We start from the raw sequence: 27550 nt of genomic DNA, 5'->3' as shown, positions 1-27550 counted from the left end.
TTATAAAGAAACAGAGCAAGAAAGCCACAATATATGATAAACTTCCACTTATCCTAAACATCAGAAAGCAAGTTCTGCTTGTTAACTACTTCGATCCCTGACTGATAACATACGCAGATCAACAATTCCAAAAGAACTCACGTGCTGTAACCTGATATGAGGATCATACTGAACATAATTAAATACAACATCCACACAAACAACTACAAGATCTTTTATTAATCATCATTAAAATGTCAACTGTATTATGCAGACTAACTGGCTTACATTCATTGAAATGAATCTATGTTGATACTTTGGGGATGCTTTTCCTTTTATAAACCGAAATGCACAGCTGGACCTTTTTGGTTTGGTTGTTGATCAACAGAAATGGCCTGTGCCGGGGCCTCTGCACTTCATTTAAAAACACACATGTGCTTTACCTGCTCCGCTCGTAGCTCCGGTGGCGGGATGGTGTCCTCCCCCGGTCGTGATCTGCTCTGTAGCGGCTGTCCTGCCTCCTCCTGTCGGGACTTCGGCCTCGCTCCCGCCGGTCCAGGGAACGATGCCTCTCGCCCCTCCCGTGACTGTGATCCCGGTGTCTGTGATCATCATAGTGCTTGAGCCTTTCTGGGGACCTCCTCTCACTGGCAGCCTTTGGCAGTGGGTATGGAGGGAGGTGCCTAAAATGAGGGCTACTGCTATTATTAGCACTGGGTGAGAAGGAACTGAGGTTGTTCTGGAAGCTATTAAAATTGGGAGGTGGGAAACTGTGGTGCGAGTATCCCGGAGGGTACTGGTAATTGACCTGCTGAGGCACTACAGGAGGCGGCGGGGGGTGGGGCATGGATGGAGGGGGCATCAGGAAGGGGAAAGTGCCCTGTCCAGGAGGTGCTCCAGGCACTGGGGGGTTATTGGGACAGGGCATCGGAGGCGGCATGGGAGGAAAACAGGGAGGCACGGGAAAGGGGGGCCTCATCTGGTGGCTGGGGAAGGGGGGCCGGATCGGGCAGGGGGGAAGGGGCCCTTGTGCTGATGGAGGCATGGGTGGAGGGAAGGGCACAAAGTCTGGTCGTGGAGGCAGAAAATTGGGAGCTGGAGCGTTGGAGAACGTGGTGGAAGGGGCGCTCGGAGGTTCGTATTGGTATTGCACAGGAGGCTGCTGAGGGTGAAGCAGTCTCAGATTTTGGGGCCTGAAGGCTGGTGCTGAGGGTCTGGATCCATGTCCTCCTCGCCCTCGGGGACACCCTCGTCCTGGGTGGAATGACATTCTATGACTTTGTTGGAGGAAAGAAAAAGATAAAAGAAAAACTCACTATATAAACAGGGTTTTACAAATGCCTGACCATCCCTTAGGCCACTGCCATATCCCACCCATCTAATACTGAATTCTCTGTAATAGCGGAACCTCCTCATGGCCAATAAACTCCTCTTCCCCAGTCTCAGCCATCCAACCCACTGCCATGGTCAGTCCCTGGTCCTTGTCACTCCCTAAAGCCGCTCCACCTCCAGCATGACAAAGTCACATCCCAGTGTTCAACCATCTGCTATGAGCTCACCATGTCATCTTGTCCACACACCCCGCGTCTCTACATCTGCACCAGCATCTCCCTGTCTACACTTTCCTCCGCACTCAGCACAGACTCACAAATTCAACCTAACACATCCTGAAAGGAATTCAGGATCTTCCCCTTCAAGACACCACCACCTGCTCCTTTTTTAGTGTTTCCTGTCTCAATAGATGAGACCATTTACTGGTCCTCAAGTCATATATACCAGGGGTTACCTGACAACTTCTCCCTTATCCCCTCTAGTTAAAAATTTATTTTCAAATGCCTATCATTTCTGCTTCATAAATACTTCTTGAGTGCATCCATTTCACACCATCGTCTCCTGCCTGGCTACTACAATAACACCCTTGCAGGCCTTTCTACAGCCACTGTCACCACCCAAAGGGTTTTGTTAGGTTCCCTGCTCTCACACACTCTGTGCTTCTTCTTGGCAGGTCGTACAATGATTACAGGTCACCAACTCATTACCTCATCCCACCTTTAATGTCTGCCGGCACCTCAGAACTGCCAGGGCCATCAGGGCAGGCCATGTACATGGCCCACATGAACACACTCTCCCTCTCCTCATATATCTAAACCCTTCCCACCCTCAATCGCCCAGTGCCAGTGTTTGCTTCTCCCTGTTCTCCCAAAACGGCTGCCATTACTGTCATACCACTCACCATGTACTGCCTTGCATGGTGACGTATTATCTGAATATGTCACATCTTCCACAGAGAATATAAGCTCTAGAAGACAGAAAGAATAAATAGACATAAAAATGATTCCCAAACTGCTAATGCTAGAAAACATTTCTACAATTATCTTAACACTGATTTTGCATCTTCCAATGCAGTTCGCATACTAACAAACTTAAGAGCATGCTGAACTGAATTAAAGTTTACAGCTAACTTTTTAGATATCCTTAATACTTGTCTTGCTGACTCAAAATAATCAGTAGCTTAAAAGACTGGAAACTTAGGCATACTCTATCTCCGTTTTGCTAAAAGACTGGGAGAAAAAAATCATTTCTATTCTCCCACTCCACCCTCCAGTTTACTTCACAATGAGACCAGCATTCAAATTCAAACTTAACTATAATCTTGTCAACACAACAATTTCCCTTGATTCTCATTCTCAGCTCTTTCCACTGAAGAATGTTACCAACAGGAACGGCTTTCCAAATACTTAGGCTTCAGCAAACTGCTTTAAAAACCCAAATAAATATTAACTGCAAAAAGCTTTAATGCAGAAGCATCTTCCTTCTAACTAAAAGCTTTACCAATAGGCTTAAGGTAGATTTTCAAATGGCTCATGAAAATAGTTTCAGATTATTTAGCTGTATCAATCACTGTGCTTAATACAAAGGAGATAGCAAGTAATATCTGATTAATGATGATTATTCAGTTCAAGGCCCTCATGATAGACCTAGGACCTAGACAGCCCATCTTGCCACCACAGGCTACTCAGGGCCCCCAGAATCGAGTTCAAACCACACGCATGGCATTTAAGGCCCTCTGCAATCTGGTCCCAACTTCTTCCAGGCTAATTCTCCATTAACCTCCCCATGAAGTGCCTATCACCCCAGATTTTCCCAATTGCCTAACATACAAAGTACTATCACCCCGCTTGTTCTTTGCTCCTGCTCTTCTAAAACCCCCACCCTATGAATTTGCCCATTGAATTTCCTCCACCCACCAACCAGGCCAAATGCCACCTCTTCTGTGCTGCCTTTCCTGGTTCCCTTCAGGAAGTAATCCCATTCCCTCGAGACGTCCGTTGCTCTTAGTCTGTACTTACTTCTTTTATAGCACTTACCAGAGACTGCCTCATATTACAGTCACGTGTGTGCATGTCTAACTCCTCCACTACATTATTAGCTCCTTGATGAAACGGGTTGATTCACAAACATTTCTGTATCCTTCATAGCCCCTGGCAGAGCATCCTGCACACAGTAGGTGATCAATAAATGTTTACTGTCTCACCAGTGATATATGTTTCTATGTTGCTACTGTACATTTCCCTACTGCATATATCCACAACAGATTGGCATTACCAAAACCAGACAAAAAGCAGGTCTTTTCACTGATTCATGCAACATTTAAGGGGCCTATACATGTGGGGCACTGTCACAGGTCCTAAGCACTCAAAGATGAGTAAGACACAGAGCCCACAGGACTCGTGAAGCTCAGAATCCACATACAAATACAATTTTAAAAAAATAATATAACGCTATAAACCCAAGAAAAGAGGTGTGCACAGGGTCCTGGGGAACACAAAGGAATGTACTGAATCTAGAGGTGGGCAAGAGTCAGGATCACCAACACTCCTGTACTGTGTGTTCAGACTGCTGTTGAAGACTCACCATTAGATCCTCATGTATGTTTCTAGAGACAGAATATCTGAAAACAGTGATTATGAAACTGACCTATTAAAGGCATAGTCAGGCTGTGTTAGGGTGCGACAAAAGTCAAAAGTCAAGGAACTCACTGCAACTGGAAAAGTAATTATTTTCTGCGTGTGCCTACTCCTAAGTTGCTGTTTGGAAGCAGGGAAACTGAGGGAGCTGTTTTGCATAGTTAACACGTCTAGGAACATCAGTCTATGTACAAAAAGTTGCTAAGTGTGACTACATTTCTATTAACACTCTCTTTCCCCCAGCTGAATCCCCAGGCCGGTCATCATCGGCTGGCTGATCCGAAATTACGTGTCCCCCTATTCACATCTCCCGCCAGATCGTGCGCCCCACGAGGTAAGCTTACGGTCTCACTCCCCTCCGAGATCCGGGCGGCCCCAGGGCTGGACCACCGCACGCGCTCCACAATGAAAGAAAGATCTCATTTTTCACTTCTATTTATTCGCAGGATCCGGGCCTAAAGTCGCTTTTTCGCCCTTCGCTGCAGATCTGAAGAGGGGCTGCCCGATCCTAATTCCCAGGCGCCCCTCGCCCCAGACCCAGACTCCAGCCCCGTTGAAATCAGGACACTTGGAAACACTCCCTCTTCCAACACCCGCAAGCTGCCCCTTTTACCTATAAAAGGCTCTCAGGCCGCGAGGTCGCCGTTAGAGTAAAGCCAGACTTACACTGCTGCCTCCAAGACCTTAGCGCCGCCAGCGCCTCCGGAACAGGAAACCGAGAGAATTAAAAAGCAAACCTGCGAAAGCCGGACCACAAGAGGGAAAGCTCTTGGGCGCGCCGCAGCGCGTTGTGCGCGGTGATTGGTGCATCAATAAGAGCGATGAACATCTAAGCCAATCGTCCTCGTCGTCCCCCTAGACGCCCGCCCCCTTCCCCCTACATCCTCCAATCCAGAACCACAACCGGGTGAGCGCGCGTTTCCTCTCGGGAGAGGAGGCGGGGCCGCACCTCAGGCCTCTTTGAGTCCAGCTCACTGGGACGCTACCCCGAGCGAAAACATGAGCGAGTTCACTGGAGAGTGCGCCCGGCTCCGGCGCTACCATGAGCTCCCGGTGTGGGTGGTGGAGGATCATCAGGAGGTGAGAGGGCGGCTGCCGGGCCTGGGGCAGAATCGCGCGAGGACCAAGGAAGCGGCGGAGCCTGGGCATCTGAGGCCAGAGAGATAACCATCATTAGTTATCCACGCGAGTTGCATTGCTGTGGGGAAAACACCAGAACGGTTAGCTTGGAAGAATAGGCACTGACGTTTATGGGGCGCTTACTACGAGTCGGGCAACTCTTCTAACCCTCGAGGCTCTGGTGGCATCGGGAGTCGAACTCGGGCAGTGTAACTGCAGAGCCCCGAGTCCTCAACCTGCGCTTTAACGCAGGCTTCCTACTGTCTGTCGGCCTCCCTACATGTTCCTGCTGTGTAGCCTGGAGGCTTTTGTTAAGAATGTGGACTGTCATCTGTGAAATGGGTACAAAGTAGCACTCATAGGGCCGTTAGTATTATTGTGTGCGTAGTGTGTGCATAAATCTTTTAACAGGGTGCCCCGAGTTTATAGACACTAAAGATATTTTCTGTTTTTGAGGTAGTGCTACTTTGGAATAGCTAAAATGGTGCCCTAATCTAGATCTCTGGAAGCCTACGAGACAGTCCCGTGATCTAAGACTTTTTTTCTTTATTTTAATAGCAATCATATGCCTTGGGAATGCTCTGGCTATGAAAGAGGAAGAGGGTGATTCCAGATTTGTGGATGAATAAAGTAAAGAGAATAGGAAGGAAGTTGGGTCTCTCAGGACCTAGAGATGGTGTGTATGGGTCTGAGAGAGCAAGCATGGGTTAGGTGGTGCTTTCAAATTCAGTCTTAAACTTAGAACTCTAGAGACCGTAACAGGACAAAGAGCCTTTCAGACGACATAGCCCTGCACCACCATCCTAAAGGTGTGGAAAAGACCCAGAGACCCAGGTAGCTTGAACACATCTTTAATACCAGAGAGGGTATTAACCAGCAGTTTTTTCCTGAGTACCAGTCCTGTCTGTTTCCCCACATTATCTTTGTGTTTGAGGTGGAGGCAGCATGGTGGCCAGAGATGCCCATTAAAGCCTTTGGAGGTGGAACTTGGAAGTTCTGCGGAAAAAATAAAGCTTGGGGCTTCCCTGGTGGCGCAGTGGTTGAGAGTCCGCCTGCCGATGCAGGGGACACGGGTTCGTGCCCCGGTCCGGGAAGATCCCACATGCCGCGGAGCGGCTGGGCCCGTGAGCCGTGGCCACTGAGCCTGCGTGTCCGGAGCCTGTGCTCCGCAACTGGAGAGGCCACGACAGTGAGAGCCCCGCGTACCGCAAAATAAAATGAAATAAAATAAAGCTTGAGATGATTGTCTAAACCATGTGCAATGAACAAATTTAATATTTCCCTACTTTTTAACGACTTGGTGTGCTTCAAATTATGTGCAGTTACGTTTAGCATTGTTTTTCAGTCTGCAGTTGAGAGTATGCTCATGAATTCAGTACCAATTCTGAATGTGTGCATGTATGTGTCTTTTACAGGTTCTGCCCTTTATATACCGGGCCATTGGCTCAAAGCATCTTCCTGCAAGTAATATAAGTTTTGTGCATTTTGATTCACATCCAGACCTCCTTATTCCTGTGAATATGCCAGCTGACACTGTATTTGATAAGGAAACACTTTTCGGGTAAAATGTGATTTTTGTTAATGATCTTTTATGCACCTGAAATACAATTTGCAGTAGATGATAAGCAATTAAGAGAAATAGTCTTTGCTAAGCTCATGAGTTTTGCTTTTGTTTGCCTTTTTTATTTTATTTAGAACAAGTATGGACAAACTTTTTCTTAACGAACCAGATAGTAAATATTTTAGGCTTGCTGGCTATATGGTCTCTGTTGCAACTACTTATTTTTGCCTTTGTGGTGTGAAAGCAGCTGTAAACACTACGTAAACAAGTGTCAGTGGCTGTGTTCCGATAAAACTTTATTTGCAAAAACAGGTGGCCCAGCCAATGTTTGCCAACCTCTGCTTTAGAATTAGAATTTTAGAAGTCGGAGACTTTAGAAATTACCTAAGCCAGTTCTCTCTTCTTTACCCCTTTAAAAGTCTGGTTACGGAGGCACAAGAAAATGTGTGTTGAACACATAGTTCAATAATTGTATAAGCAATGTATCTTTAATTTGTGTAGCCTTTCTTCAAGTATTTAGTCCCTGCAACCTTCCAATTTGTTTCTTTTCAGGTCACAAATCCTATTGACTTTCAGTTATACAGAATCATAGAGGTGGACGTGAAATTGGTAATTTGTAGTCCATTCTTCAGGAAAGACATACCTAGTGTATCTCTAAATAGTGACTTACTGACCTCTCTTCAGTGATATAGTTCCCTGAAGTCGTGTCACTGTCTCTTATGTACTTGTTACAATGTAGCCTACTTGTATAAAATGAAAAGTTACATAGCAGTAATTTTCCTGTTATAATATAAAATTAAAATTAAAATATAGATGCTTGTGTGAATTAATTTTAGCCTACTACATTTCTCTTGGTTGACTCTAAAACTAAAACTCAGAGCACTAATTTCTAAAGAAATGTGGTAGCTCTACCATTGTCCTTAACTCTCTTTTATATTTAGAGATTTTATATTTTAGAAATTAAAAAGAATTATGAAGCAGGTATGACGACTGTACAGTTAGTCATAGAATAACAGTTTTTAAACATTTTTAATCTCAGGATTCCTATACACCCTTAAAAATTCTTGAGTTTTTTTTTAATGTGAGTTACATTTATTTACCATATTTGAAATTAAAACTGAGAAATGTTTAAGATATTAATTCATTTCAAAATAATAGGACTTTATATGTTAGCATAAGATATTTTTATGAAAAACAAATATATTTTCTAAAGCAAAAAAAACTTAGAAGAGTAACAATGTTTAAATTTTACAGATCTCTTTAATATTTGCCTTTATAGAAGATAGCTGGATTCTCGGATTCTGCATTCAGTACGTTACCATATGTTGTTTTGGTGGAGGTATATGAAGAGTATTTTCATAGCCTTTTCAGATAATTGTGAATATTCTTTAATACTGTACCAAAACTTGACAAGTGGTCATTTCTTAAAGCTTAGTTGGAATGTAGAATCCAGCAATTCAGGTTCAAGTCTGAACAACTATGGTTTATGAGTTAGTCTTCCTTTCAAGAAAAATGGTGTTCAGCTTGCAATTCAATTACAACTGCTTTTCCTTGAGACAACCATTGTACTTCAGAATCCATAGCAGAAGTGCTTGCTGTGCACTTCCCATCTTGCCACACAGGTTATTTTAAAACGTATACTCAGGATCAAAGTTTAATAAAATTATGAAAGACTTTCTCACGTGAAACTGGATGGGAGTGTGGGACCCTGGTGCTTGGTAGTGATGAATGCAGTGACTACTAGTAGAGTTTGGTGCCTTTGCCTTGATTAATCTTAGGACATCAACCACCATTGTGTTGTACTGTCAGTGTAAATGTCAATACAGTGAAAAAGGGGAATAGTGCCTTGGTGTTCTTAGAAAAATTGTTTTGAACTAGTTACACTGAAAAGGTCTCAGGAACCCCTTGGACCCCACTTGGAGACGTACTGTCTTAAAATATTGTTCTGAATGAAATTACATTTGGAAAAACCTACTTACCAACAGTTTTCATGCTTCCTCTCTATTTCTTTCCAGAGAATTAAGTATTGAGAATTGGATTATACCTGCAGTTTATGCTGGCCATTTTTCCCATGTAATATGGCTTCATCCCACATGGGCTCAGCAAATCAGAGAGGGCAGACATCATTTTTTAGTAGGCAAAGACACTTCGACCACAACAATCAGGTAATTTCCTCATATTTATGAGTATGAAAGGGATTGAATACTTATTCTATCTGATTTTAGGTCCCTGTAATAACTTATAAGTATCTCTACAAAAAAATGGGGTCAGATTAGCCCTCAACTCTTCCAAAAAGAGTTCTCGAAACACCAGGAACAAATCTGCAAGTCTCTTGATCTTTTTCACACATCATTTGTATTTTGTTGCTAGTCAAGTTGGTTTTTGAATAACATGATCTTCCTCCTCTGGAAACCTGGCTCCATTGATGACTAACTCCATTAAATCATTGAAGTACCTTATAGACTTATATATTTAACGATAACATTTTATTATTTCCTTCCAATGTAACTTTTGTCTGCTGAATTTAACAATTTGCAATGAAAAAGCAAAATTATCTCACTTTGGTTTTTTTATAAATTCAGTGGCTGAAAAGTAGATTTGGGGTTTTAATTTTATTAATATGGTGAGCTCTAGATAATTACCTAATCTAAATTAAATAGCAGCATTCTCTGACTTGAGTTACATATGCAATTATTTTTGGTGTATAAGCTATTTAACCAATGTTTTATGTAGCTTGTGATACTGTAATATCTTTAGAAGTATCAGAATGTTCTTGGCTTTCTAAATTCTCTTGTTATGGGATGAATGTTTTAAGCAGTGGAATCATGACTTTCTAGAACCTGAAGGATAGTGGGATGAAATGGTAATACATTGAAAATGAAATACAGTCTATCTCACTGAAAATGATACTTTTTATTTCTGATTTATCCTTAATGATACAATTAACTTTTGTTGTATGTTCTTATCAATTGGACAAGTAACTTTTCTGTGTATACATAAAAATTGTATTTATTGAGGATATAATAACAAATAAATAGGGCTCCACATACAAATATTATACATAATACTGGTTTATATGAAAGAGTGGTAGGGTTTTTATTAAGTATTTTGGTGAGTAGGCCTAATTTAACCTGTAACAGGTTTCTGCAAAATCAAATTAATTTTGAGCAATCTGAAACAGACATTTGATACTCAATGTGTAATGACAATGTTAGGAAGATTTTTATTATCTTATGATTTTAGTTAATCCTGCAAGTAAAAATTTATGGAAAAGACACACATATAGGTATTCAGTCTGAGATGTATGTACGTGTTTGTACAGATGTGAACAAAATAAAATGTTCCTTATTAAAGAAGAATACAGATTTAGATTGGGGGATTCAGCCTTTGTCTTTCTTAGGATGGTACAGTTTTTAATAATCTTGGACATTAGTTTTATTGTCATTAACCTTTTCTTAGAAAATTGTATCTTTTTAAACTTAAGGCTGTATCTGCTAGAGGAGGGTGGGTGGGAAATAAATGTTAACCATTATTTTAATTGGATAGATCCTACCTCTGGAAGAAGCATTTGGTTTTGCTGTTCAAAGTACTTACCAAGGCATAATATAGTTGAAAAGCTAAGAACTTGCTGTTATGTCTAAAATCAGAAATCTACAACTTGTGAAATGCATTCTGCACATGCACAAGATTTTTTTTTTTTTTTGCGGTACGCGGGCCTTTCACTGTTGTGGCCTCTCCTGTTACGGAGCACAGGCTCCAGACGCACAGGCTCAGCGGCCATGGCTCACAGGCCTAGCCGCTCCGCGGCATGTGGGATCTTCCCAGACTGGGGCACGAACCCGTGTCCCCTGCACCGGCAGGTGGACTCTCAACCACTGCGCCACCAGGGAAGCCCAAGATTTTTTTAAGTTGCTTTTCATACTAAAATATTATAGTTATATAAAATTTAAAGAAGCTTTGAAATATGTCAGAGGGAGCTTCTATTATTATTATTATAGATTATTTCCAGATATAATTTTTCTCTTAAGTGATTTTTTTGGGTAAAGTTCCAGCTGGTATGAGAGAGATCCAAAGCACTGGCTAAACAGGACCATTTGTTTCTTTCTCATGTTAGAGTTGACCACACACAGTCCAGGGCCAATGTGACAGCCCTACAGTTTGGAGAACACCAGTGTCTTCTGTCTTGTTGCTTCCCCATCTCTAGAGTATCACCTTTGTCCTCAGAGTCCAAGTGGGGCTTGCCACCACCTTGTTCACATGCCAGTCGATGGGGAGGGGAGGGCGAGGCTCTGTACGTTTCTCTTCCACTCTCGGCTTTTGACCAGAATTTAGTCAAATGGCCACACCTAGCTGCAAGATAGACTGTGAAATATGGTCTTTACTTTGGGCAGTTGTGTGCCCAGCTAAAAATTTGGGGAACCCTATTTCCATAGAAGAACAGGAAGTACAAATATTAGAGACAGCTCTCAGTTTTTGTCAAATATGTCCTTTCTTGTATTTCTGAAATTCTATATGAAATGTCAGCTAATTTGTCCTTTCGTCTTTAAAATATTTTTTTCCTCTGATCCAGGGTTACAAGTACAGATCATTACTTTCTAAGTGATGGTCTTTATGTAACTGAAGACCAGCTAGAGAACCAAAAACCTTTACAATTGGATGTAATTATGGTGAAACCTTATAAACTCTGTAACAATCAAGAAGAAAATGACGCAGTGTCTTCTGCTAAGAAGCCAAAGCTAGCACTGGAGGACGCAGAGAACACTGCCTCTACTAATGGTGAATCTTGTTCAGAAGGACTGGAAGATGACTCAGTGACACAGAGAAGAGACCAAACTTGTCTACAACCATCATGTTCATGTTCTTCTGAAAGCCAAGGATGCCACACTTCAGTCAGCACTGGAGAAATCCTGGAAATTTTGGAGAAAGGGGATGCATTTGTTTTAGATATTGACTTAGATTTTTTTTCAGTCAAGAATCCCTTCAAAGAAATGTTCACTCAGGTAAATGGGGTATTTTTTTTTTTTGATGTGGACCATTTTTGAAGTGTTTATTGAATTTGTTACAGTATTACTTCTATTTTATGTTTTGGTTTTTTGGCCACGAGGCATGCAGGATCTTATCTCCCCCACCAGGGATTGAACCCTTGCCCCCTGCATTGGAAGGCGAAGTCCCAACTACTGGACCGCCAGGGAAGTCCCAAATGTGGTATTTTTAAAACGTGGCTCTGGAGAATTGTATGACGCTTCTGTAGATCAGGGATCAGGAAACTTTCGGCAGACAGCTGGATAGTAATCACTTTGTGGGGGACCCCATGTGGTCTCTGTCACATATTCTTCTGTGTTGTTTTTATACCCTTTAAAATTGTCAATACTATTCAATTTTTGTATACCCACTGGAGGGATATACAAAAACAGATTGTAGGCCATAGGTTGCTAATCCCTGCTCTAGATAGTATTCATTATTTTGCATTTATTAATTGGGGTAGTGTGTACATGGGTGGTTGAAAAAAATAAAATCATATACAGTTGCCCCTTGAACAACATGGAGGTTGGGGCACCAGCCCTCCGCACAGTCAAAAATTTGCGTATAACTTTGTACTGGGCCCTTGGTATCCACAGTTCCACATCTGAAGATTGACCCAGCCGTGGATCGTGTAGAACTGTAGTATATATTCACTGAAAAATGCCACATATGGACCCATGCAGTTCAAACCCATGATGTTTAAGGGTCAGCTGAAGTACAAAAAGGTGTATACGTTAAAAAGCGTATATGTCACTCCCTTACTCCTTCTCCATTCCCCCAGTTTGTTAGAAACAAATACCATGGCTAGTTTCTTGGTATATCTTTCCAGAGATATTCTATGTATATACAATCCCATGTGACAAATTTTTCACTGAACATTGAGGTGCCTGATTACACATGTATGATTTGTAGCTAATGATTCAGTCTGTGATCCTTCAGGTACCTCATCAGATCTTAAATGCAAATCACCAGATACTATTAGTATGCACAGATCTGAGATAGACTATGTGTGCCTTTAAGAAACTGGTAAATTCATGATCCAAGTGAGCATTCCCAGGTGCATTTTATGAGCACATATAACTGCTTACCTTAACATATGGGAGGTTGTTCCAGATTGGTTCTTTTGGGGATTCAAATTAACTGTCTTTTTTCTACCTAAGTTCCGTATTTGATTCATGACAGTGATGTTGCACTTTACACTCCTCGTTCTGTGTGCATATCGGAAGCCATTGTGATTTATCTAAATTATCAAAGATCTTTAATAGGTACTGATTAAAAATAGGTGAAATTGGAGAATGTACAGTTGACCCTTGAACAACACAGAGGTGAGGTTAGGGGTGCTGATTCCCTGTGTAGTCAAAAATCCAGGTATAACTTTTGACTCCTCCAAAATTTAACTACTAATAGCCTGCTGTTGACCGGAAGCCTTACTGATAATGTAAACAGTAAATTAACACATACTTGGTATGTTATATGTGTTATATACTGTATTCTTATAATAAAGTAAGCTAGAGAGAGGAAAATGTTGAGGACATCATAAGGAAAATACATTGACAGTACTGTACTATATTTATCAATACCATAAGTTTATATCATGTTAACAAGATGAACCTACATCAGTATTGTCTCTTATGATACAAAACACGGTTATACATATTACTAGCACTAGATATCAAAAATGAAAAGATAATGTGACAAAGTCATATTTATTTACAGTTATAACGATTTATGCATTGATAATGAGGAAGCAGCAATGTGATTGTGTTACGGTAGCCTAGTGTAATTGACATGATTGCTTCACGGTAGCCTAGCCTGTATGCTAATGAATGAATCGTTATAAAAATTTTATGGCATACAGTATCACAGTCATACTCATAGTACAGTATTGGAAACATTGTTATATTTTTTTAAAAGCCACTTATGTGATAAGATGGTATGCAGTTTCTCCAGTTAGGAGAGAGAGGGGCATACTGTACAGTAATGTAATTCTTTGAAAGCAAAGTTGTAAAAGAGTAGGAAAACTAACCCATTATTAATTTTATAGTAATATCATTCATCTTGTACCTGTGTAAGGATAGGTTAGTATCTATGTACATTTTATGCATTCATGGCATACTTAACTTGTTCTTAATTTTTTCAATATTTCTAGGCTATACAGTTGGTCTGCAAATTTTTTCAAATTGTTGCAGATCTCCAAAAACATTTCCAATATACAGAAAAATATCCATGTATAAGTGGACTTGTGTAGTTCAAGCCCATGTTGTTCAAGGGTCAACTGTAGTGTAATCTGGAGCAAGAATGGAGGAACTAGAGTGCTCTCCCAGCTTGCAATAAGGGGGAAAAATTGCCCTCTGCTTCTTTCCTGCTATTGTATATGGACCAGTGACTATAACTACCAGCGTTCAGAATTATGAAATGACCTTAGAAATATTTAGAAAACATGAGAATGGGCATACCTGGAAGCCAAAAAACCTGACTTCGTGAATTTATCCTACAAATAGACTCACCAAATACTTGTAATGGGAATTTCTAAAAGGTTACATAAGAAACTTAATGACAGTTATTCCTTTTCCTGTGCTATAAGGAAACCTGAGAAAGTGGGGATATTGTTTCCTTTATATCCTTTGGTTCTGTAGAACTTTTTGAAAATAGCATGTATTATACCTTATAGTTTAATAGCTATTTTTTTAAAAAAACATGTTCAGGGCTTCCCTGGTGGCGCAGTGGTTGAGAGTCCGCCTGCCGATGCAGGGGACACAGGTTCATGCCCCAGTCCGGGAAGATCCCACATGCCGCAGAGTGGCTGGGCCTGCGCGTCCGGAGCCTGTGCTCCACAACGGGAGAGGCCACAACAGTGAGAGGCCCGCGTACCACAAAAAAAATAAATAAATAAAAATTAAAATTAAAAAACATGTTCAGAAGTCAGGAAGAATTAAGTTCTATTTGTTACTTCTGCTTATTAGCTGTATGATCTTGGGAAAGTTACTTAACCTTTCAGACCCACAGTTTCTTCAAGTATAAAATCAAAATAATAATCATACCCAGCTCACAGGATTGTTATGATGAGGATAGTGCACAGCTCTGTGCTTAAGGAATTTTAAGTCTTGTGTGTAACCCCTTCCTGACAATGCTCCTAAATAGGATTATTGGGGCCAGATATACCTACCTATAGTGGGGCTGCCTGGCTGTGCTGAATAAGGGGAGACATTCTCCTGCAAAATCCTTCCATTGCATCTGCCTCCAGGATTGCCTTTGTACTCCAGAGCTCTCTTCTGTGGCTAGGGAAAGGGCTGCAAAGTGAACGTGGAGAGTTTTGTTATTGTTGTAACTAAGATATGTATACTTCCCATAAATAGCGAAAATCTGTTCAGATCCTAGGATGTGATTTATGGAGTAGAATATTATTAGAAATATTTTCATCTCATTACCTGTTAGCCATTAAGTCTTCTTCCATAGCTAATTTTTACCCATTCTTGTCATGCCCAGATAGATAGAGTTACCCTAAAGAAGTGATAATATTTACAATGAAATATGAATTATACATATTCCCTGATTTTCCCTGACTAACCTTTAAATGATTATCTAAGATGTTCTTGTATCACAGCCATTTTTTATTTAAAGCATATCATTGAAAAATTAATCTTTTTTCTGGTATATGGATTTTTTGTTTTGTTTTCCAGGAGGAGTACAAAATCTTAAAAGAGCTGTACCAATTTATAAAGCCTGATACCAACCTGACAGAGGTATCCTCCATTTGTTTCTTTTGTGTTTGTCTATTTATCACATATCTAATAATATCTTACATGATGTTGGAGTACTCGCACACAACTGTCCAAAATCTTGGTGTGTGTTTCTTGGGAAAGCCCATGGTTAGTACTTGAAAAATTATGTTTTAACTAATTGAATCAAATTTTCATTGTAATGGGATTACACTTGTTTTTCTGAAAGAGTAACTATATAATCTCGGCTTTTCAATGTGTTTAAAGGAAGATTTGGTAGATTGTGTTGATACTCGAATTCATCAATTAGAAGATTTAGAAGCTGCTTTTGCTGATTTGTGTGATGGTGATGATGAAGAAACTGTACAGAAATGGGCTTCAAATCCTAGGTAAGACCCTCAAATTTTTTTTTCTCCAACTCTACTGTATTTAATCCTAGATGTATTGCTAAATTTGCTAGATAAATTGCTTTTGAAAAATTAGTATCTTCTTGGGACTTCCCTGGTGGCGCAGTGGTTAAGACTCTGCGCTCCCAATGCAGGGAACCCGGGTTCAATCCCTGGTCAGGGAACTAGATCCGACATGAGTGCCGCAACCAAGAGTTTGCATGCCACAACTAAGGAGTCGGCGAGCCGCAACTAAGGAGCCCGCCTGCCGCAACTAAGACCTGGTGCAACCAAATAAGTAAATAAATATTTTTTAAAAAATTAGGGCTTCCCTGGTGGCGCAGTGGTTGAGAGTCCGCCTGCCAATGCAGGGGACGCGGGTTCATGCCCCGGTCCGGGAAGATCCCACATGCTGCGGAGCGGCTGGGCCCATGAGCCATGGCCGCTGAGCCTGCGCGTCCGGAGCCTGTGCTCCGCAACGGGAGAGGCCACAACAGTGAGAGGCCTGCATACCGCAAAACAAACAAACAAACAAACAAACAAAAAATTAGTATCTTCTTTTGTTATGTGTATTACCTATTTTAAATATTCAGTGCAATTTTCACTTAAAAATAAAATGTTCAGAAACATTCCTGAAATATAAGTATCGTAAAACATTATTGTCACTAAGGAAAGCAGTGGTTTGGAAGAATAAACCATAGTAGTATTAATCATATCAGTAAATACTGATCAGGCACTTTAACATAAGTTAATGCTTTTCCTCTTCAGTATAGGGCGCTAGATCTAAAAATGATTCCCTCCTTTTTGAAATTATGATGGAAGATGGAGATATAGAAATAAGTCACAGAACATGATTCTTCCCAGGAATATTGAAGAATACCTACTATTTTGTGATTTTGTGAAGTCTTAAGCCAAGTTTAAAATTAAATGAAACAAAACAAACAAAATAGCCTGACAACTTTAGAATCCTGAATCTAGCCACCTTCCACTGAAACCCACCTGCCTACTGAGCACACTTAGCTCTTCACCACCTGCAGGCAGTTCTGTCACAGCCTTGAAGAAACAGTAAGGCTACAACAGTGGTGAGTTTTAACTGTGACTGGAATTGGAGGAAAAAAAGAATAACACAAAGGAAAAATGCGTCAGACAGCAAGAACGTCTCCCCAAACTTACCATGCCCCTAAAGGGTCAGACCCTCAGCATGAAGGAGTCTTCACTATTCCTAAGGAAATAGAAGAGGTGGGTGATTAGGGTCCAGAAGCCCAGAAAGTGTCGTTAATAAAAAGGGAGAAGTAATAGGGTAAGTGGGTAGACAGGCCTCCATGCCTTCCTTTTGTCTTTATTTTTTCCCTCCCAGCAGATGAGTGGGTATTGTTAGAGGTGGCATTAAAATACTAGAAACACCAATTAATCAGGGCTTCCAAAGAGTTCCATCTATATTAAATAACTTAAAAGCACCATTGTTATTATATCAGACAGTATAAAACTTTTCCAGTTATAATTGTATATGTCAATAAATACGTCCTGGGCTTCCCTGGTGGCGCAGTGGTTGAGAGTCCGTCTGCCGATGCAGGGGACGCGGGTTCGTGCCCCGGTCTGGGAGGATCCCACATGCCGCGGAGCGGCTGGGCCCGTGAGCCATGGCCGCTGGGCCTGCACGTCCGAAGCCTGTGCTCCGCAATGGGAGAGGCCACAACAGTGAGAGGCCCACGTACTGCAAACAAACAAATAAATAAATATGTCCTTAATTTTTTTTTTTTTTAACTTTTGGGAAACTATCTTTTCTCATCACAGGGTGCTAAAGGCACTTAGTTTTCTTGCTGATCAAAATAATTTTTAAAGTCACAGTAGAACTTCCATTTTTAAAGAAGAGGAAAACGTCAGTTTCTTGAGTGCTAATTTTTAATCTTTTAACACAATCTGTAATCTTTTAAGTAAGAAGACAGCAGGGAGGGGCTTCCCTGGTGGCGCAGTGGTTAAGAATCCACCTGCCAGTGCAGGGGACGTGGGTTCGTTCCCTGGTATGGGAAGATCCCTCATGTGGCAGAGCAACTAAGCCTGTGCACCACAACTGCTGACCCTGTGCTCCAGAGCCTGCGAGCCACAACTACTGAGCCCGTGTGCCACAACTACTGAAGCCCGTGCATCTAGAGCCCGTGCTCCGCAACAAGAGAAGCCACCGCAATGAGAAGCTCGCACACCGAAACAGAGTAGCCCCCGCTCGCCACAGCTAGAGAGAGGCTGTCCACAGCAACAAAGACCCAACGCAGCCAAAAATAAATTTTTAAAAAAGAAAAGAAAACAGCAGGGAACCTTTGTTTCTTAATATTTTAAGATGATATTTGAACAATTTTAATTTCCCAAGAATCATATGAAACATATTAATGGTAAATTTCATTTGCTACTATAATTTTAGTTGAGGTGATGTGATGTTTAATTGAGGGGTGCTTTTTTCCAGAATGGAATCACTAGTTCCACTGGTACAAAGTTTGAAAAAACGGATGGAAGCACCGGACTATGAAATGGTAAATACTTACATTGAAGTATAAAATGACACTTTAAGAAAGGCATTTTTCTGGCTAGAAAAATGTGCTCTTTGTTAAAGTGATTCACTTTTATTTGTGTTCCTGGAAAGTGTGAGTGGATTTAAAAAAAGGAAAAAAAGAAGAAGAAGTGAAAGAAATACATACTTTTTAGAAGCCAGAACACTGGAAACGGTTTCCAGGAAAAACACGCTTTTGCCAATTTTATGTATGAAGCAAAAGTACTGTGGATTTATTAATTTTGCCTGTGGTCAGATCTCTCCTTGCCAGAGAAAAGATTTCTTTTAGAAAAGAAAGTTTCTACATTTGCTCATTCTTTATTGGTTCATTTTTATACTCCCTTCCCCCTTCTTTCTTTCCTCTCTCTCTGAAAACTTTTCTGATTGTAAAAACCATATAGAAGGACAATAGAAGCCATTGTGGCCAGCACATCTTAACTGTATTAGCTGTATCAGTTTGTTTGCCAACAGCAATCTGAATGCTGTGTCAAAAGAGGATGCCTTTAATGATAATTTCTTTTATTTTTATATCATGTTGTAGTATTTAAGCATAAATTTTCCCATTTGAAGTTCAGGTGCCTTTTCTCAAATTTTGTGCCAGAGCTGAGACCTCCAGTTCTTCTGCTTCTTTTACTTCTGGTGTTTATTTTATTTTAATAAATTGTGGTTTTGCTGTAGTGTTTTATTTATTTGTGGAATATAATCAAACCACTTTATTTGAACTGAAGTTTATGTATTTATTTAATGCTAACTTTGTAAGAATAAAAAATACCAGCAAAAGAATATTTTGGTTAAATCGGAGATAACTCAAGACTCACCCGTTTTTTTAATGGCAATTGCTAAGAATGATAGAAGACATTTAGGGTTTAAAACTGCTTTGAGCTCGCGTGATATTATTGAATGTGCCTTCATGCAGGTGTACTTTAGTCATCATATTGCATCTGAATTTTCTGGTGGTGGAGGCGGTTTTGTACATCGTTTGTTGAGAAAAAGGATGACATAGGCTTGGTATCAGATTATGTAATCAAATATAATGTGCCCATAGCTGCAGGGTTAGAACACTAGGTGTTTTGATCATTTTAGTAGAAAAGAACATGCAGAGTCTCTCTTTTTAGTGCATTGACTGATCATTGCCAGTTAAATCTTTGATGTGTGTCCAGAGCCTCCAATAATACAGTAGATTAGTGTTTGTTTCCATACTTTGCACTTATGTACCCTAGGCAAAACTACAATATATTTGAATTCCAGTTTTCAGAACTTTAAAGCAGAGGCTGCAAAATGTCAGCCTGTGGGCCATTTCTAGCTCTTAGGCACATTTAGTTTAGTGCTAAGACTGGAACACCAGTCATTTACATTTACAACACATGTATAAGATATCAGTATATATGGTTATACATGAAGCGTACACAATAAACTCAAAACAGTAGGTTCAGTAAGGTAGGAGGAAGTCTTCCCCTTGTGTTGTCTTGAAGCTTTAAATGTAGTACTCATTACATGTATTTAAAAAGCAAACAGGGACTTCCCTGGTACCACAGTGGTTGGGAGTCCACCTGCCAATGCAGGGGACGCGGGTTCGAGCCCTGGTTCAGGAGGATCCCACATGCCGCGGAGCAGCTAGGCCCATGCGCCACAACTGCTGAGCCTGCGCTCTAGAGCCCACGAGCCACACCGAAGACCCAATGCAGCCAAAAATAAATAAAGTAATTAATTTTTAAAAAATCTGTTTAAAAAAATAAAAAGTAAATAAAATAATTTGTTGAAAGAAAAGTAAGGTGAGAATACTATATACCAATTTATGTTAGCTTTTAGAGTCCAGGTGAAGTGGACAATTTGCTAGAAAATGTAAATTATCAAAATAGACTGAAGTAAAGACAGAAACTGAATGAATCCACAATCATAAAGAATTATTCCTAGAAAAGGCATCAGGCCCAAACTGGTGTACAGGCCAGTTCTTCCAAAACTTCAAAGTATAAATAACTGCTATGGCATGGAAACTATTAAGGAAGAAACAATCCTAATCCACAAAAATATTAAAAATTTGTCAGCAAGGCCATAAATGGTTAAAGAGTCTTCTGAAAACAACAACAGTACCTTTTAATTTTTAATTGTCTTATTTTCAGGTTCACCAGGCTGGTCTAACCTGTGATTATTCAGAACTTCCTCACCATATCAGCACAGAACAAGAAATCGAATGTCTTATTCAATCTGTGTATTACGTTCTAAAAAATTTGCCAAAACCTACTGTAGTGACAATTGCAAGGTAAGTGTGGTAGCTTGAATAATGGCTCACCAAATATGTCCACATCCTTATCTCCAGAGCCTGTGAATATGTTGCCTTATATGCCAGAAGGGACTTTGCATATCTGGTTAACTCAAGGAGCTTGAATTTGAGATTATCCTGGATTATCCGGGTGAGCCCAGTGTAGTCACAGGGGTTATTATAAGAGAAAGGCAGGAAGGTCAGAATCAGATTGGAAGATGCTTGACTGCTGGCTTTGAAGATGGAGGATGGGGCTTTGAGCTAAGGAATTCATGCAGCCTCTAGAAGCCAGAAAGACAAGGAAACAGATTCTTCCCTAGAGCCTAGAGAAGAAAAACAGCCCTGACAGCACCTTTATTTTAGAACTTCTGATCTCCAACACAACTGTAAGGTAATAAATTTGTTTTGCTTTAAGTCACTAAGTTTTTAGTAATTTGTTATAATGGCAGTGGGAAATTATTCATCTCCGTAGATGAATCTAATGATTACTAATGCAAGAGTTCTTACCTACTAATTTTTTTACCTACTCAGCTCGAAATTCAGGTGTTATATTTTCTCTTTCCTATTAGTGATGGTTGGCAAACAACATACAACACCTGTTAATCTTGTCTTTGAAGCTGGTGATGTTATTCAGTTGAACATAAGAATTCCCATTTCTGTGTCCTACAGATGAATATTTAGCCGCTACCATGTTTTAAATTTGAATGTACTAATGTGCTGAATAGTTACAACAATTTAATAAAAATTTCTCTTCTATGTTAATCTTTGGACTCATTTTGTATGTAACTGAGTTTCTAAAATAAGTACTTTAAATGCTCGGGCAAGTAATATTACATATTTTATGAGAAATATTTATGAGAATTCTTTTACTATCCTGAATGAAATTCATAGATAATCTAATCTATATACACATAATTTAAATATATTTAGATAGCATTTATAATATATAGATGATATCATTGTCTTAATCCATTCAGGCTGCAATAACAAAAATATCTTAGACTGGGTGGCTTATAAACAATGGGAATTTATTTCTCACAGACCTATAGGCTGGAAAGTCCAAGGTGAAGACACCAGCAGGTTCAGTGTCTGGTGAGGACCTGCTTCCGGGTTCATAGACAGCCATCTTCTCCCTGTAACCTCACATAAAACGAGGGGGTGAAGATGCTCTCTAGGGCCTCTTTAATAAAGGCATTAATCTCATTCATGAGGACTCCATCCTCATGACCTAATCACCTTCCAAAGACCTCCACCTCCAAATATAATCACATTGGGGATTAGGTTTCGACATAGTAATTTTGGGGGTACACAGTTTATAGCAGTAACCTACCTATACACATAATTTAAATATATATTCATATATCCAAACACCAAAAAAATTGTAACATAAAGGAGAAATGAAAATAGTTGATAATAGAGTAATATATATTAAAATGCCACACCAAACTGGCATCTTTACAAAGAGTCACTAAATGCAATTGTTAAAAATGCCAACAGATCCAGTGTGTCATATTGCCCAAATACCATGAACAGCACTGCCATGGCAACATGGTTAGTCTAGTCACAGGAACCTCTTGGTAAAGTTCTGAACTTAAAGTCCAATCTTCCCTCAATTCACAGAGTATTTGCATTCCTGGAAAATTTAGTTTAATCCATTTTCAAAAATACTTTGTTCATATGTTGAAGAGTATTCAATTCTAGGCTCAAAAAATTAAAAACAGGTTTTTCACTTACATAAGTGCTCCGTGGACCTTGGAGACTGTACAGGACACAGGACAATTCATATTCACATTGCAGGACTGTCCTGCATATTGCAAGCACTCTAGCAGCCCTGCCCTCTTCCCTGGTCCCCTAGTTGTCATTGTGACAATCAAAAATGTACCTGCAGGGCTTCCCTGGTGGCGCAGTGGTTGAGAGTCCGCCTGCCGATGCAGGGGACACGGGTTTGTGCCCCGGTCCGGGAAGATCCCACATGCCGCGTAGCGGCTGGGCCCGTGAGCCATAGCCGCTGAGCCTGCGCGTCCAGAGCCTGTGCTCCGCAACGGGAGAGGCCACAACAGTGAGAGGCCACAACTGCGTACCGCAAAAAAATATATATTAAAAAAAAAAAAAGTACCTGCAGATTTCCAAAACTCCCTCTTGTGGGTAGCTCCCATTAAGAGCTACTCTAATACTGTTTTAAAGAAGCCAGAAATCTTTGTGAAAGCATTGAAATGCCCCTTATTTTTAAGGCTAATAAATTAAACTTTTACATATCCTGCTTTCTTAAAGTAGGCCTTTATCCATATGTGTATGTTAGACAGTATTTAATAACTTAAAATTGTTTACCTCAAGCCTCAAAAATAACCTAATCATAGAATGAAATGAGTTCATCTGAAGTCTTACAGATTGTTTCTTTAGGTCTAAAATACTTGTGATAAGGAGTAGGCTAGATAACTAATTCCATTTCCTCCTATAAAGATTTCTATGCCATTTTCCAATCCAGTGGGATTTCCAATGGATTTCCTCACCCCAGTTCAGAACCAGGAGACACTGATAAAATATTTTTAGATACTAATCCGGCTAAAATTATCAGCGACATTGTTACTGGCTGGTGCCACTCAAATTACAGTTGGTGATTCTAGAAAGACCGAAAATGCAGATTCCTGCCCCATCGCACTTTGCTCTCTTCTCTTAATACTACCTAGGAGACTAATCCCAACACCAGCACATCCGCACGTTTCATTTTGGATGATCTTGTACGCTTGTGTGGTTAGCAGATGGTTTATAGAAGCAGAACCCTTTTATCGGTTGGAATGCCTCTACCGTCATAATTTCTAGCCTGAGTGTACACATAATAAGAGAATGTGAAACATGATGCCCAGTCACTAATATAATTAGCCCCAGTGTTCCCAAGCAACATCTCCCTTTCAGGGAAGCAACAGTCTAGTATTAAGCACTGAGGCTTTGAAGACATGCTGTATGGTTCTGAATCCCATCACCAACACTTACTAGTATGTGGCCTGTGCAGGGTAATCTTTCTCTGTTTCAGATTCCTTTAAAGGGATGGTAAATGTACCTATTTCATAGAGTTGCTGAGAAGATTAAAGAACATAATTCATGTAATGCGCCTGACATAGAGTAAACGTTTAGTAGCTTTCAACAGTTATTACACCAAAATTCAACACAGCTTCATTTCTAATTTACATTGAAGTCAACACATGCAGGCTTTTCCTCACTTCACAGTATGATCTCATCCTATTTATGTGTATTTTTCTTTTCCTTTCTCTGCTTGGTTCCAGGTCAAGTCTGGATGATTACTGTCCTTCTGAGCAAGTTGACACCATTCAAGAAAAAGTCATCAGTGTGCTACGCTCCCTCTATGGGACTCTAGACGTTCACCTGGTGTATTCAGCCGAGTCCACTTCATCTTGAAACATCACAACGCTAGGCTCCTATTAACGTCGTGATGTAGTAACAGGGTTTTCATTAACTTGTTTGCAAGTGAATCTTCCAGAGAGCACTTTGTTTTACTATTAACTTTCATTTAAAATCTTTCAGGTATTTTGAATCTCCAAACAGATATCACCAGTTGTTGAATGATGGCAATTTTTTTTTGGCATCAAGTCTACCCCCAGTTGATGGAACTGATGCTCATCTTTCTTCCTGTCCATCACTGTAGTCTTCACTTTTGTGAGGGTTTTTTTCCTCTTTTCCCCTCTTCCCCTTAGGTTGGTTGGACTGTATGAGATTTATTCATTTATTCATTCACTCACCCAACTGACATTTTTTGAGCACGTTCATGTGCCAGACATAATTGAGTGCTGGTTATATGGTAACAAACAGAATAGACAAGGCTCCTGCCCTCTTGGTGGACAGCTGAGAAACAAATTATGGATTGTGAGACACGTTATGAAGGAAAGGAGAACCACAGACATGTCTTAGGCATGCTCTTAGTACTCGGCACCCTGGCCTTACAGGAAGGTAACGTCCTCAGAAGCTGCTACCAAAGTAATGATAATAATAATTAAAAAAACTTGCCAGTCCATGAAAATGTTCTAGGAAGTCTGCCTTTCCAAGACTTAGGATTGTGGCCCAACTCTTATGAAATGCTCTCAGCATTGTTGGTATTGAGGGGGTCTATTGGAGTAAATTCAGCCAAACAAAAAGTAACTTTTCTTTGCTAATCAGAAAAACCCTCCAGGGTTTTTTGTTCCTCCAGATGGTCAGTATGGGTGTCAATTATCATTATGTCAGTAGTTCCTAAGTGCCACTTTATTGGCAGTCTGGGTTGATAATTTTTTCAAATAAACCAGCTTTTTATGTAAATAGTAAGGGAAAGAAGTTAAGTCCTTAATTGTGATCTACCATAAATACCCAAGGACATAACTGCCTTCCACCAGTCTCCCCATGAGTAAGAGACCCTACCTAAGTCACTCTTGATCATGGAACTTTTCGTTTACTTAATTTGCCAAAGTCTTCCTCTCCAGTATTCCTCGTGTTCAGTAATCATTTTTAGCCACCTCCTTGGTTTCCTTTCCTTTAAAAGGTCGAGTGGCATTTAAAGAAAAAAAAATCCATCGATCCTCATTCCTAATACAGCAGTTGTTTTCATTTTTGCATGTAGCTTTTAAGCCTTGACCGCAGGGGTACAGTTGCATGTAGCTAAAATTATAGTGTGTTACCTAACTCGATGGCTAATACCCAAGGTCACGTTGCCATTGCCACTCAGTAGGTGGCCTCAGATCCTATTTTTCCAATGATTCTATTTTCCAGCAAACTTTTCTTGTCATTAAGTTGATCTCCCAATGCTAATAAGTATAAATGCTTATTTCTATTGTGAAAAGCAAAGCAAACTGATTCAGCTTTCCATTTTTGATAGAACATTATGTGCCAAAAAGCTTTATTTCCCTGTAAAATCAGAATGCAAAATAGTGCTATTGTTTATTTTTAAATTTTGGAAATAATTTATTAGAGTTCTGTAAATGATGTTACTTTTATAAGTAAGTTATTTTGTCTGCTAAAGTAAATAAAAAGGTGTGTTTTGAGGTTTTAAAGATTTAAAAGCAACTGTAGTACTAATTAATTGTATATGATCTTGGTGTGTTCATAGCATTGATCTTGTAAATCTGGTTTAGTAGTCATTCATTACGATTCCCATGAACTCTGATGAGGTTCATCATTGTTTTAACTCAGGTAAAATAAAAAGGCATCAATTTCCTTTTTAGGAACATTCAGATCGTTTGGTTCTCATGCTCTGTAATTCTCATTGAAGAATAAAATTCAGTCCCTACTTGTTGACTATAACCAACTTAGTAAATTATGTCTCTGCCCATTTCAAATAGGAAGATACTGAGTTTATCAAGACATCCTTCATTTGTGTTCTAAGTGCCAGTGAGGAATACCACAGTCCAATGCCTTGGATTATTTACAAGTATCACTAAAGCATGGGATTTTGAGCAGCTTTTTGAAAAATGTGACTTAAATGTAAGATTAGGCCATAACTTTGATAATTGACAAGTACATATTTCCCAGTATCTAGGGGGAATTTTTTTTTTTTAATCTCTAGAAGTGTCTTCTGTAGACATGTATCTGTAAGTGTTCTATGTTCTTGAGGATCTCTTGGTCAAGTCCTTCACTTTTTATATAACGTTCTCTCCAAATCTCCCTTTGGTTTTAGCAGTAGTGGTCCCACATTGCTGGCAACATGTGCATTGTACTGCCAGTAGTTTACAGGATGTTTCTTCGTATAAGATTATCTCACCAAACGTAAGAGAAAGCACTTTCGTGAAACTTAGGGAGTTTTCGTTGGACGTCTTTCAGAAATGCTCAAGACACATGAGGATCACATGTAAAAATACTCACTATTGGACTGTGCTGAACTACCTGGTCATCCTGAGTTGCAACACTCTCTTGAAGTGCTTGTTTGTGAACTAACTGGTCCTGGACCGCCTCTGTGGTTTTGTAGGTCTGGCTGCCCTCATGGAATTCCAAACATCCTTTCCCTTTATTCGTTATTTGATTTCAGCAAATGAAGTGACAGTGACTAAGGAGGCTTCTGTGAACCTTGATTCTTGGGAGAGAGTTCTCTGAACAGTGAATATTCTAGTCACTCACTGGAAATCAGTAAGTTGGCATTCTGTACATTAGTATCTTGTGAGTTTGGTTCCTGTGAATCAGAAGCAGGAGTCCATTTCAGAGGCTGAGACAAGCCTCAGGGTGTACAGTGTCTCTTCCTTTGAAGACCTTCCTTGGTGACTTGTCAGCCAGCCTACAGCTACAGCATTCCTACCATGTCTCTAACTTCAAAATGTTCTTCACCAGCAAGCAGATCTCTGAAGCTGATGGATCAGACATCAGCACTGCTTAGAAGCCTTAGCACCCTAGCTGATAAGATCACGCCAGGATCAAGACAAGAAGTGTCATGACTGAAACAGAGCAGCGCATCCTGGTAAGAGTGTGAACTTCCAAGGGCCACTGCCTGGCTCCATTGCCCCCTTCTCCATGTTCCAGCTGTGTGACCTCAGCCTCAGCTTCTCCTTTGCAATGAGAGAACTTAACGCATCAAGATATTGTGAGGAATAACACATAACAAAGCCCTTAGCACAAGAGCCACTCAGCAAACATTGGCTGTTACTTCTAAACTCAGCCCTACTTAGAGTGTCCTGTGATGGCTGTTCCAGGTCTCACCTGCTCTCATGCCTCCTAAACCCCTGATCTTTTTAAATCCCACATTAGCTTCAACTGTATTTCTGTGAATAGTGGAATTTCACTTTCTTTATTCAAAGAAGGCAGGTCCTTGCCCATAAGGAAAGAAGTAATGGAGGGGTTTTAAGCAGAGGTACTCATAATTTAAAACTCTCTTGTCTTGAATTGGTGCAAGCATCCATTTATTCACAATTTTAAAACTTGTGCAGTCAGCAGAGTTAGGGAAGCCAAAGCCTGGCGCAGCTTTTTTTCCTCTGCTCTTCCCTTCCTGCCTGCTGGTAGATAACACTAGAATTTATGGGGCTAA

The 27550-nt window shown here is 40.2% G+C and overlaps 2 protein-coding genes across 6 annotated transcripts in view; one reads left to right on the top strand and one right to left on the bottom strand.

Moving 5' to 3' along the window:
• DROSHA (drosha ribonuclease III) overlaps positions 1 to 4675 on the bottom strand; it is a 125783-nt gene extending 121108 nt beyond the window's left edge. Inside the window, exons 1-4 of one of the 4 annotated variants that reach the window (XM_082620682.1) lie at positions 4561 to 4675; positions 3348 to 3474; positions 2213 to 2278; positions 423 to 1256 (exon numbers count right to left, since the gene is read on the bottom strand). In XM_082620682.1, coding sequence (XP_082476808.1) covers positions 423 to 1256; positions 2213 to 2229 — 851 coding nt within the window. In that variant the 5' untranslated portion in view covers positions 2230 to 2278; positions 3348 to 3474; positions 4561 to 4675. Of the gene's footprint in view, positions 1 to 422; positions 1257 to 2212; positions 2279 to 3347; positions 3475 to 4291; positions 4487 to 4560 lie in introns of those variants that run through there. The other 3 variants (XM_082620685.1, XM_082620683.1, XM_082620684.1) reach the window with 3 other exon arrangements.
• A 211-nt stretch (positions 4676 to 4886) lies between these two features.
• Positions 4887 to 27088, top strand: LOC309804795 (UPF0489 protein C5orf22). 2 transcript variants are annotated; one of them, XR_014294165.1, is made up of 10 exons: positions 4887 to 5027; positions 6482 to 6627; positions 8643 to 8792; positions 11198 to 11627; positions 15330 to 15392; positions 15636 to 15757; positions 18213 to 18279; positions 20417 to 20556; positions 23838 to 26661; positions 26860 to 27086. XR_014294165.1 is itself a non-coding variant. In XM_082622392.1 (9 exons), the coding sequence occupies exons 1-9, from the start codon at positions 4947 to 4949 to the stop codon at positions 23968 to 23970; spliced, it is 1332 nt and encodes a 443-aa protein (XP_082478518.1). In that variant the 5' UTR covers positions 4887 to 4946; the 3' UTR covers positions 23971 to 27088. The 2 variants fall into 2 exon arrangements, 1 of the variants encoding a protein (XP_082478518.1); XM_082622392.1 differs by having other exon boundaries at positions 23838 to 27088.
• Positions 27089 to 27550: the final 462 nt, after the last annotated feature.

Source organism: Mesoplodon mirus (assembly GCF_964341445.2).
Source record: "Mesoplodon mirus genome assembly, chromosome: 5".
NCBI lineage: Eukaryota > Metazoa > Chordata > Mammalia > Artiodactyla > Ziphiidae > Mesoplodon > Mesoplodon mirus.
Note: the sequence above shows the minus strand (reverse complement) of the source record. Positions and strands in the feature narration are given on the sequence as shown.